This window comes from Colletotrichum acutatum (assembly GCF_030867785.1).
Source record: "Colletotrichum acutatum strain CBS 112980 chromosome Unknown BDZ83scaffold_328, whole genome shotgun sequence".
In the NCBI taxonomy this organism is placed as follows: Eukaryota; Fungi; Ascomycota; class Sordariomycetes; order Glomerellales; family Glomerellaceae; genus Colletotrichum; species Colletotrichum acutatum.
Genome location: NW_026849322.1, coordinates 1 through 10,791, shown reverse-complemented (window position 1 = coordinate 10,791; position 10,791 = coordinate 1). Strand labels below are relative to the sequence as shown.

Sequence of the window (10,791 nt, the reverse complement as noted above, 5' to 3'; positions counted from 1 at the left end):
TCCCGCTAGGCTCCTTCTACCGCATTCATGGATATGTCCATGCAATCATCATTGTTGAACATGGCAGTATGTATGGGGACCATTCTGAGAAGCTCCTGGGGTGTTTCTGACGTGGGGGATGTACCCGGATGGTTCACAAACACCCCTGACAGGGTCGGACATAGCCCCACTACGAGCCAGAATCGGGCTCAGAGCCATGACTGTCCATCATTTGAAAGTGGTCGGGTATCGAAGTTGGCAGAGCGGGTGGGCATGCCCGTCGGAGAAACTACGGTATCTTGCCTAACAGTCCGTCGGCGGGAAACAGGCTCAACGGCCATGAGGAATTGCCCCAAGCCCTTGGGTGCGCGTTGGTCCCTTGGATCCAGTTGTGCATTTCTGGGTGCACCACAGAACCGTGCAACGCGAGCACATTGCAGCTGCGACCGCAATCAGATGTTAGTACCGAATTTGCTTCGCAGCTCTTCTGGATCCGCCCACCCGCCGGAACGAGCTCGTACCGACCGCCACGTTTGTAATCCCTGATTGCACCAAATTTGCCGCTCAAAGACAGTTCCAGAGGCATTTCAGAGCCACTTGTATGTCCGTCAGGCCACAAAACGTGGCGTAAACTGCCGGTTCCCACCAGCACCACGAGGGAAGAAGGGATGAACTGGCGTGCTGTGCTGTATAGCCTTTGGTATGGAACATTGTATCACCCTTAGCCCCTTTCAACGTCCCGATGGCCAGCTGTGCCGATCTAGCTAGTGTCTGGACCGTGGTGGATCTGGTCTTTACTGTGACCGCGCGAGTGTCTCGATGTACTGTACGCTTGATGCAACACTCACAAGCCATTACCTGACTGACGACACGCGCCTTCAGTCGTCCACAGCAGAGACTCCTAACCATTGTTGGCGCTATAGGGCTGCACATATGCGAGAGTAGTCTCAAACGCGCTTTTGACCCATCATACGAGAATCTGTAGCAACGGCTATCATGATGAGACGGTATCGTTGTGGATGGGAACTGGACATGGGATCTTCGAAGGCACAATCGTGTATTGAAGACAGCGAACGTCGTCCTATTTCTAACTACAAGAACGATCCACAAGCTGCCAGAGCCTGACGAACTGACTACCTAACATCCAGCGGGCGACATCTGCCGTCCCAGGCACTCGCGCTCTGTCACACTCTGCCACACGCTGTCACGTCTCTGCACTGGCTCTATCACTGAAGAGGATAGGTTCCCAGGCGGCACCACGAGGAGGTTGCAGAGTCCGAATTTCGCCGCCCACATCGCTCGAGGAACAGCATCTCGGCGGCATCGTTGGAATGGTCATCAACGGAAAACAAAGGAAATGTAGAACCGATGCCCGGCAACGTCGAGAATGTCCATTCGACGGGATACAAAGGAGATGCAGAATGCAGAACCGCTGCCCGGCAACGTTGGAATGATCATCAACGGGATACAAAGGAAATGTAGAACCGATGCCCGGCAACGTCGAGAATGTCCATTCGACGGGATACAAAGGAAATGGGTGCAGAACCGCTGCCCGGCAACGTTGGAATGATCATCAACGGGATACAAAGGAAATGCAAAGAAACCGTTGCCCGGTGTCGTTGGAAGTTCATCAACGGCACCGCCATATGGCAGCGTCAACACACGGTCAACGGCATCTCAGCGGTGGGGTGGGGCTGGAAGCCCAGCCCACCAAGAAAACTCCCGAATCCAAGTGGGAAGAGACCTCCCTACTTATACATGCATCGACCTCGTCTCATTTGCCGTAAGTTTGCAACATGGAAAGAGGGATGTTTGTTCGTTGTGCAATGACATCAAGGCCCCACTGTGTGCCTTTGGGGAAACAAACATTCATGCATCTTGGACCGTTGCAGAATGAGCGCTGTGGCGGGGGGTTGATGGAAAACATCACACTTGCGGCTTCCAGATGAGCAAACGGCCCGCGGTTGGCTTTTGGCAGCCGGGGTCTAGACCAGGTCCAGACTGAGCGACGAAAATGTGGAACGACCAGGGTGCTGGATCTGGACTGGTAGATGGAGACTGAAGGCCAGAAGTTGATGAAGACTGCCGGAGACGGAAGAGGCTCAGCAGACAGCTTCCGGCCCGGGGGTGGGGCGTATGCCGGGGATCTGTGCTTTTCCTGGGTGCGGCCCGATCTGGCGCCAACAGCTGGGGGATCATCCGGTAATTAATAGAGCATCTTGTGGATGTGACCATCCACCCCACCTTTTCGACCGGCTACCCTCACTTTCATCGTCCAGAACGACTGCATCGACGCAACTGGCGGCATTCGCTTGGTTTATCGCTCGTCAGCTAAGGTCACTTATGGGGCTTTACCTTGACTGCCTTTGCACCGAGTCGCCGCCCTCATTTTCAGGCTGCACCATCCGGAGACTAGTCGATTCATGAACTTTCTGTTTCGAAGCCTGAGAAGGGCACACCCAGAAACACAAAGGGGCCTACTAACATTATCCGGAAAGGCGGAGCTGGCATGGCGGCGGAAATGTTTCTGGCCTACATGGACACGACAACCGAGTTTCCCGGCTAGCAACGCGCGTCAGTCCGCGTGTCTAAAGCCTACACAGGCAGTCTCGACTGAGTGCCTGTCAAACAGGCCTTTGGTACATGAAAACAGAAATGGCAGTGGTTGTGGTAGTGTAAGCTCAAATGGTGATGTGATAGTGGCTGTGAGACTGAGTGAACTAGCTTCTCAGCTTCGCGTAGCACAAACAAGCATTGAATTGTAAACTATGTAAGACATGGTCAAGATGTGTACGTCCGGAAACCGCTTGACGAAAGGGACGCCCCAGGACGTGGCATGACAGGTGGTGTCGTCTGACACTAGATCACGTTTGATTGTATGGTGTGCGAGATATTTCCTTCCAGGTCTTTGGTGTTTTGCTTTTGATCGACTGACGAAGTTTGTGATGTGGGATACACTACATGATGACGGAAACCCGATTCTCGGTTCTACCGACCCCTGAAAATGGCGTCATACGTTCCACTACTGTGACTCCATCGTAGAGAGTGCATCAACTGCTTCTGTCGTCAGCAAATGAGTCGTATCTTCACGCAGCGGATCATCCTTACCTGACAGCTAGGTACATGAAGCTTGCCGCCGCTATACTCTCTCGCCAGAAGTGCCACGTAATGAGGCTGTATCGTCAGAGGCCTGCAACAGCGATAAACCGGCTTGATCGGAAGCAATGCGGTCCTCTCCTTCCTGACCGACCAATGGCGGCATCATTCGCTGTATGTTCGCGGCTATCCTGAGGATTTCTGACTGCAAGGCGAGCTCCTGCTCGGGACCCATACGACCTCGAATGGTATACTCTGTGACGGCTCGCAGCTGATCCGCGGCCAGCTGGCGAAGTCTGTGACAGTATTCAACGGATCTTGTGATGCTCATGGTCAGCGTTGTGGGCTGGGGTGCTGGGGCAAACATCAATCGTAGTAAAGAAATGGGAGAAGAATGGAGATGATGTGTGCATCACGGGTTACGCTATCTCTCATGGCTTTCAGACCAGTTCTGAAATATGTATATGATATATATCGCACGCCGAAGGCGAGCTGTGACTATGGGTGAATCGAGACAAAACAGAAACAGAATCCTACGGTCACCTTTCGGCCGTGCTTGGAAATAGAGCCGATAGTCACTTTGCACCCAGTATAGCCGCTGCATCGATTCGGATGTGGAGAAGTAAGCTGGCAGGCTGAAGTTGACTCCGCAAACCAATATGATGAGGAGCCTTTTGTGACGTGTACCCTCCTCGCTCGAACAACAAGACTATGATAATCGACGAGGGCCAAACAGCGAGTGACCGATACATACAAAAGGCGGGTTCATTTCTCGAGACACAAAAATGCCTGAGATGACCGTTGCCGGACTCAGAATCAAATTATATCTCCAAGTTTCTCTTGGCACGTGTCTTTGCTATTGGGCTAGCCCCCAGCTACGTTACGCCTTCTTCTCCGACGTCATCTCGGATATCATCTCCTTCGCCATGGACTTCGACACGTCGCTTTTGGTCGACGAAGTCTGGGATGCGAGAAGGGACAGCCGCCACGAGCCATCGGTTACAAACATCCCGCTGCACTATGAACGAGCCAAGGCTCTTTGCCTGAGCCGAGGTGCGCGTCGCCAATACGCACATGATCCAACCGAATTCCGTCATGCTAACATCACCCAGGCCTCACAGTCGATGACATTGCTGAGCTGACCCCAAGATTTTGGGACTTCCACTTCGATCGTACGTTCTCTTCCATATCTGTCGTACATCAATCATGCTCAAGTACTATCTGCCAGCCATTTCTTCTCGGGACATGACAGCTTTCGTCATCGCAACGATTCACCTCAACTTATGTGTCGGAACGATTGCAAAGTTCTCACGCGAGCGACCTGACCTCATGGCCACCCTCGAAGAACTCCTCACTTTCAAGGCTTGTGGAGAATTCATGTTGACAGAGGTCGGCCATGGCCTCGACGCCCGCAACTTGGAGACGACTGCGAGGATGGAAGCCGACGGATCTTTTACCCTGAACACGCCGAACGCAGGCGCCGCCAAAGCCATGCCGCCATCCTCGCCGCTAGCTGGCATGGCCCGCGTTGCTGTTGTTTTCGCCCGGCTCATCGTGGGCGGCGATGACCGAGGGGTAAAGCCCTTTGTCGTGCGGATCAACGACGCGAGAGGCATGTGTGATGGCGTTGTGTCGCGTGTGCTCCCTGTGCGGGCCGGCACCAAGCCGCTGGACCACTCCATCACGACGTTTCACAACGTGCGGCTTCAGCCTGAAGCGCTTCTAGGATCGGCGTCGCGAGCCGACAACGAGCGAGAGGAGTTTCTTGCCCACATCTGGAGGGTGTCCGTCGGCACGCTCTCACTCTCCATCATGGGGGTGTCTGCCATTCGAGTTGCGGGCTGCATCGCCGCCCTGTACAGCCAGCGTCGTCTGGTCGGAGATAGGAAAAAACTGCCCATCATGCAGTTCAGCACACAGCAGCGACCGATCCTGGAAGCACTGGCGCATGGAGAAGTCCTGCATGCATACGCCAAGTGGAGCGTTGGTGAGTTTATGAACCAAAACCACAACGCAGACGTCCGCAGAGGGATCGCTACCGTCTTCAAAGTCCTGGTGGTGCGATCGTCTCGTCTGCTCCGCGAGCTGGCAGAGCGATGTGGCTGGCAGGGCCTGTATGCGCACAACCAGATAACCGAACTCGCATCAACCTTCCAAGGGAACGCCGTGGCCGAGGGCGACACTCTCGTTATAAGCATTCGTAGGTCTTCTTCGTACACGAGCTTAGATACGGGTCCTGACACCTCGTAGTCTCGCTTCTGAACTGCTCATGAACAGATACGGTCTTCCACAACCGACCGATCCGACGGGATCTCTTGCCATGTATGAAGCCGGGATGCTCGAAGAGGTTGCGAGAGACAAAAACCTCGCACTCGGCGTATCCGGCAGCTTGAGGGGTACGACCTATAACAACAGCGTTCTCCCTCGATGCAGAGCGATGGTGGAGGCCATTGGACAGCGCATGGCCTACGAGGCAGCCCAGGCGCAAGGCAACATCGCGCCCGAGGTGATCGATGTGTTTGAAAAGTCTTGCATTCAGAAGGATCCGTCCTGGTTTGTCGAACACGGCTACGGCACTCGATCTGCGTTGCGGGACAACGAGAACGGGGCATACTCCAACTTGTTGCCCCTCTTGCCCACGCTGGTGGAACGGGCCAATGCTGAAGTTTACATCACGGCGCCGTTGGTTGAAGAGGGAGCCATGGAGGACTTCATCAAGGCCCTGCCAGCTTTTGGGGCTGGCGCAGACGACGTAATAGTAGAGCAGGCTCCAAAGTCCCGGCTTTGATGTAGAAACAATCCAGATATTCTAGTTCTATCACTTGCATTGTTGTTCCCGCCATGTGTCAATGTCGCATATCGCGGCAGACATGACCGCGAGGGCAGGACGATTTATATGGTTAGTCTTGATATGAGTCTAGCGGCGTTTCTGCTTGCAAAACCGTGACGTGTGAGCTTTCACTGATCTTCATGTAAGGCAAGCCCTCATTGAATAAGAATGGTGGAAGATGTCAACCAACCATTCGCCTGTATGCACCACCTCTTGTGAGCTTTCCGCCGCAGATGCGCTTGTGGATGCGTGCTAGATTTCTTCCATTTCCGCCTTCTCTGAATGCGCTTGGTGTGAGGATTTACATCAACTGCCCTGACGCCGAGCTAATGCGACATTGCTCAATCACCGACAGAGGCCACTAGGCAAGGGCCCAAACGAAGCATGGCGGCAAAATACTTGCCTCAACTGAGGCTCCTATAGGTTTACGAAGGATTTCGTATGTATTACTTGAACTGCCGCAGTTTCCTCTACATATACAACGAAACCCTCGCGCGACTACGCCTCCCTACTCCGGAAAGCGGATGGCCACCTTGGTCTCCTTCTTCTCATTGAATCGTTTGTAGTACTCTGGCGCGTCCTCGATGCCGATGACTGCACTGATCACAAAGCTTGGGTGGGCTTTGCCGCTGTTGATGAGGTCAATCAACTGCGGAGCGTACTGCTTCGGATCAACGGCTCCTGTTCGGAAACTCAAGCCCTTGGCAAAGAAGGACGAGATGGGGAAGGGAATCGTGGGCGAGATGTCGCTGCCGTACGGCGCGCCAGGCGAATCGTCCTGTGAACTATACACGCCCAGTTGACCCATGCCTCCTTTGAAATGCGCCACCTCAATCATCTGTTGTGTGATAATGCTCTCGTCCATCTCAAGGCTCGAGTTCAACGCCTCCATGCCGACACAGTCTACAGTACGCATGACCCCGTCCGGCTCGCGAGCCAGAATCTGGGCGACGGGGTCTTCGTCAGCAAAGTTGATCGGGATGGCGCCGATGGAAGCGGCGAGATCGAGGCGCTCCTTCACATGGTCGACGACGTAGACCTTGGACGCTCCACGCAGAATGGCCGAGTAGGCAGCAAGCAGCCCAACGGGACCCGCCCCGAAAACGGCGACAGAATCGCCGGGTTCGAATCCGGTGTAGTCGATGCCGGCCCATCCCGTAGCGAAGATGTCCGAAACGGTCAGGTAGTCGCGCTCGATCGTCGAGTTGGCGGTTTCATGAGTCAACGGGATAGGGATCAGGTTGGCTTCAGCGAAGGGGACCCTCGCGTATTCAGCTGCGCAGCCTCTTGTCAGTGAACCTCTCTTTGGCATGCCCAGGATGCATATCGAGCAGGCATATTCGTACCTTGCAGACCGCCTAGACCCATCTCACTATTCCCGAAGCCGAAGTATTCCTTCGACCTCGGATCCATCTCCAGATGGTCCTCAGACACGGTGTCGGGAATGATGACATAGTCCCCGACGGCGAAGGAGGACACGGCGTCGCCAATTCCGAGATGTAGCCGACGGCCTCGTGGCCCATCGTCCATGGCACCGCACCGCCCATGTAGCCGTGGTAGATGTGCAAGTCGGATCCGCATACAGCCGCGGTGGTCACCCGCACTACGACATCCGTCTCGTTCAGGATGGCGGGCTTGGCGACATCTTGAACCATCATTTCGAAAGGCGTGCCATGGTAAACGACTGCGCGCATGGTCGCGGCTGGCCAGGAAAGATTGAGTGACATTGCTAGGTGTCAAAGAGCGTCGATGCTCGAAACAGTTGTGTATATGAGGCGATGATACGATTCTATGGCGCGTGTGACGACGATCTGATGCGATTCTTGGTCCTCATTCACAAGAGGTTTGGGACTTTGAGACCTGGCGAGAGCCATAGTTATACGGGCATATGTTGCCAAACGATGCAAGCTTTCCTCTACTAACACAATTGATTTACTACGTTGGCACATATTGTTGGAGCACTCGTAGCCTAGCCAGTTGGTGTAGCAAATAGCTTGAGCAACAAACGTTGAAGAAGCAACAGGGTATGCGATATGCCTCGCACGCGTCGAAATAGACGCTCCGGCCGATATGACCGTCCTCAATTGTGGAGCCGTGGCTGCCGTGTTCCGATGCGCACATCAGCATCCCAAATGTCACGCTCAAAGGCGATCTTTCTCCACTCTGTCGAGATGGAGGCAGAAAACGGCCTGGCCCAGAGCCCTTTCTGGCCTCAATCGGCAGCAAAAGACGACATGACCCCTGCGTGGATACCGCCAGGGATGCTGACGGCCCACACATGGAGGTTCAGAAGCATATCTGGATTCACGGGTGCCACAATAGTGGGAACATCGGAGCAGCTTTTCGCCGTTTCCACCAAGGTGTGAGGCTGCCAGAAAAAAACCTTGCATCAGCTTTCGGCTCTCCGAACCAAGCGTGCCCCGCTCTTCACTAGACCTTGTCATTCAAATACGGCGCATGTCGCAGTGCCACTTCCGTCCGAAGAAGCATTTATCAACTAGACCCACGGATACTATGTGACATTGATAGGCGCCGAAAACCACCCTTTGTTACGCATCTTGACTCACTTGCACGTACTCAACTCCCGGAGCCATGCTCTGCGTCTGGCAAACACACGCATCCATGTCCTCGTATGTCGCTTGAGAACCTCCCGTGCCGTACAGACCCGCCTCCGACTCTCGTCTTGCCTTCGCTCGGTCGGCGACGGGACCCACAGAACCCAGCAGCAGTTTCTGGCCGAGGAGCGGGCCCGGGCCTCGCAGCAGTATCTGGCCCGCGTCCAGGTGGAGGTGGTCGATGATGTCCATGCCGGCCTGCCCCAGCTCGTCCAGTTCTTTCCACTGCTGTCCGCCGTTGCTATGCGCAGACCCAAGAGAGACTAGCTGCATCGTGTAGAGATCTTGACGCAGGGACTTTTCCGACTCTTTGACGCGTTTCGCCAGCGGCACGAATAGTGTCTTCCACTGCTTCTTGATGTTGATGAGCGTTACGTTAGGGACGTCGTCTGGTAAGAAGCTGACGGAGACGGTCGGCGTCGCTCCGTTGTCACTTGTCAGGCTCGCACGGGCTACTTGGGCTTGGAGTATGAACTGGGCCTGGAGCTTCGATATGCCAGCCGCATGCAACGTTGGCGGCTCGCCCATGATCTTCTCGTGCGTATCCATGAAGTCGTCCAGGGTCCAGCTCTTGGCGAAACGAGAGAGCGCCGCAACGATCTCTGGTTCTACTTGGTGTTTGACATCTACGTCGCCTACATCCCGACTATGTCGAACATGGTCGATGACGGCGCTGATGCGATGCTCGGCAGTTGTAGCCTCTTCGGGGCTCGGAGAACTAGCCGTCGGCGGTCTGTCGTCCCACAGACGGATCATTTCTGCCTTGGATCGGGCTGCTAGCATGCCCTGATAGAGCTGTTTCTCATCCGCCGCATATGGGTCGTCATCGGTATCAGATAAGTAATCCAGGCACTTGACCAAAACCTGGAGCTTATGGATGTATGCGAGCTGTTGCAAGTGGCCCAGCAGCCTGATCTGGGCAAGTGTTTGCGACCTATCTAGCAAGCTGTTGTTGATGACATGAACAACGAACATGAAGCTGCGGGATTTTGCGCCTCGCACAGTCCAAGGCCGTAGCAGGCGACACGCTTCGTTATGCTCATTGTATGAGTATCGGGGTGGACGAGTTACGGTCAGTGGATAGTGCGTGGACAGGGTCTGGTCTACGTCTGTTTGTAAGCTATTGAGAGGTCTCGATGGATTACAGCCCATTGTTTCGGCGAGACCAATACGAAGGTTTTTACGCCGACCTGATGGCAGACTGGCGTTGGCACGATGTCTCTTCATACTTATACCGCTTTGCGCAAGATCCAGAAGCGGTGACATGGGCCCGGTACATGGCTGCCCAATTCAGCTTCCTAGGCCGTTGACTTCGCTGCTCGATGTTCAGGGCGTGCACAGGTTCGAAAGAGCCCAAACCATCCCCGCGGCGCAAAGAGCCACATTTTGTAGTGTTGCATTCCGCTTCGCTGAACCCACACCAGTTGCACCATGGAGGGGTCGATTTGGGCAAGGACACCCAGAACTGCCCGTGATCGCATCTGCCACGACACCATGACTGACATCTATTCCACAAGACGTGTCATGGGCTCCACGAAGTATACAGCATACAGCCTTTCTCAAAGATCATTTAAGGTCTCCTCTCCCAGACCCCCTATCCGTAGACTTTCCCGGTGTCAGAGACGGAGTAACAAACCCCGGCCTGCCGTCCTTGCTCTTGTCATCCATCAACCAAATCTACCCACCAAGGGCTCACGTAGCCAGCGCAATCAGCAGCCAGCGCAATCAGCTTACCTCCGCCATGGGGAATGTTGCCGCCTTCACGACCCTCTTGACGTGGGGTCCGTTCTTGTATGCTGCCATGCTCATCCTTCACCAGTATCTACGACTACGACACATCCCCGGCCCCCCTTCTGCCGGATTCTCTCCTTGGTGGCTTGTACGTGCCGTGTATAGCGGTAGCATGCACCTCAAATTCTACGAGGCCAGCCAAGAATATGGTGTTTACCAGTGTTTTCAATATCGTTCACGACGCTCGCTAACTCCTCTCACAGGATCTCTTGTTCGCGTCGGTCCAAGCGATGTTGTGACGAGCGACCCGGACCTCATGAGGCATATGCTCGGCGTGCGCACCAAGTACACGCGTTCGGACTGGTACAACGCGATGCGACTGGATCCAAGAAACGACAACGTGCTGTCCACCAGAGACGATGCAGTGCACACCAGACTCCGGTCTCAGATGGCGGGAGGGGTAGGTCATCTTCTCTCGTGTGCCACAGGTCGATTCGTATGGACTGCTGACGATGGCGACAAAGTATTCTGGCAAAGAAT

The 10,791-nt window shown here is 54.6% G+C and overlaps 5 protein-coding genes across 5 annotated transcripts; 1 reads left to right on the top strand and 4 right to left on the bottom strand.

Moving 5' to 3' along the window:
- Nucleotides 1–1,277: 1,277 nt before the first annotated feature.
- Nucleotides 1,278–1,654, bottom strand: BDZ83DRAFT_645494 (uncharacterized protein). Its single transcript, XM_060509849.1, has 2 exons — nucleotides 1,424–1,654; nucleotides 1,278–1,304 (listed from the first exon to the last, which is right to left on the bottom strand). Exon 1 carries the CDS (start codon nucleotides 1,623–1,625, stop codon nucleotides 1,437–1,439), a length of 189 nt encoding a protein of 62 aa, XP_060357084.1. The 5' UTR covers nucleotides 1,626–1,654; the 3' UTR covers nucleotides 1,278–1,304; nucleotides 1,424–1,436.
- Nucleotides 1,655–2,707: 1,053 nt separating this feature from the next.
- BDZ83DRAFT_658549 (uncharacterized protein) lies at nucleotides 2,708–3,442 on the bottom strand (the record flags this gene model as incomplete). Its single annotated transcript, XM_060511042.1, has 3 exons — nucleotides 2,708–2,838; nucleotides 3,088–3,094; nucleotides 3,125–3,442. 3 exons carry the CDS (start codon nucleotides 3,440–3,442, stop codon nucleotides 2,708–2,710), a joined length of 456 nt encoding a protein of 151 aa, XP_060357083.1.
- Nucleotides 3,443–4,320: 878 nt separating this feature from the next.
- On the top strand, nucleotides 4,321–5,863 carry BDZ83DRAFT_595821 (putative acyl-CoA oxidase; the record flags this gene model as incomplete). The annotated part of the gene is made up of 2 exons (XM_060506825.1): nucleotides 4,321–5,288; nucleotides 5,326–5,863. 2 exons carry the CDS (start codon nucleotides 4,321–4,323, stop codon nucleotides 5,861–5,863), a joined length of 1,506 nt encoding a protein of 501 aa, XP_060357082.1.
- A 550-nt stretch (nucleotides 5,864–6,413) lies between these two features.
- On the bottom strand, nucleotides 6,414–7,632 carry BDZ83DRAFT_725237 (alcohol dehydrogenase; the record flags this gene model as incomplete). The annotated part of the gene is made up of 2 exons (XM_060512729.1): nucleotides 6,414–7,191; nucleotides 7,385–7,632. The coding sequence occupies 2 exons, from the start codon at nucleotides 7,630–7,632 to the stop codon at nucleotides 6,414–6,416; spliced, it is 1,026 nt and encodes a 341-aa protein (XP_060357081.1).
- Nucleotides 7,633–8,117: 485 nt separating this feature from the next.
- BDZ83DRAFT_658546 (uncharacterized protein) lies at nucleotides 8,118–10,720 on the bottom strand (the record flags this gene model as incomplete). Its single annotated transcript, XM_060511041.1, has 4 exons — nucleotides 8,118–8,273; nucleotides 8,473–9,710; nucleotides 10,255–10,342; nucleotides 10,565–10,720. The coding sequence occupies 4 exons, from the start codon at nucleotides 10,718–10,720 to the stop codon at nucleotides 8,118–8,120; spliced, it is 1,638 nt and encodes a 545-aa protein (XP_060357080.1).
- Nucleotides 10,721–10,791: the final 71 nt, after the last annotated feature.

Bases quoted from the DNA above. Each gene is read 5' to 3' on its own strand.
- BDZ83DRAFT_645494 (XM_060509849.1), bottom strand. From the start codon at position 1,625: ATGGCGGTGCCGTTGATGAACTTCCAACGACACCGGGCAACGGTTTCT.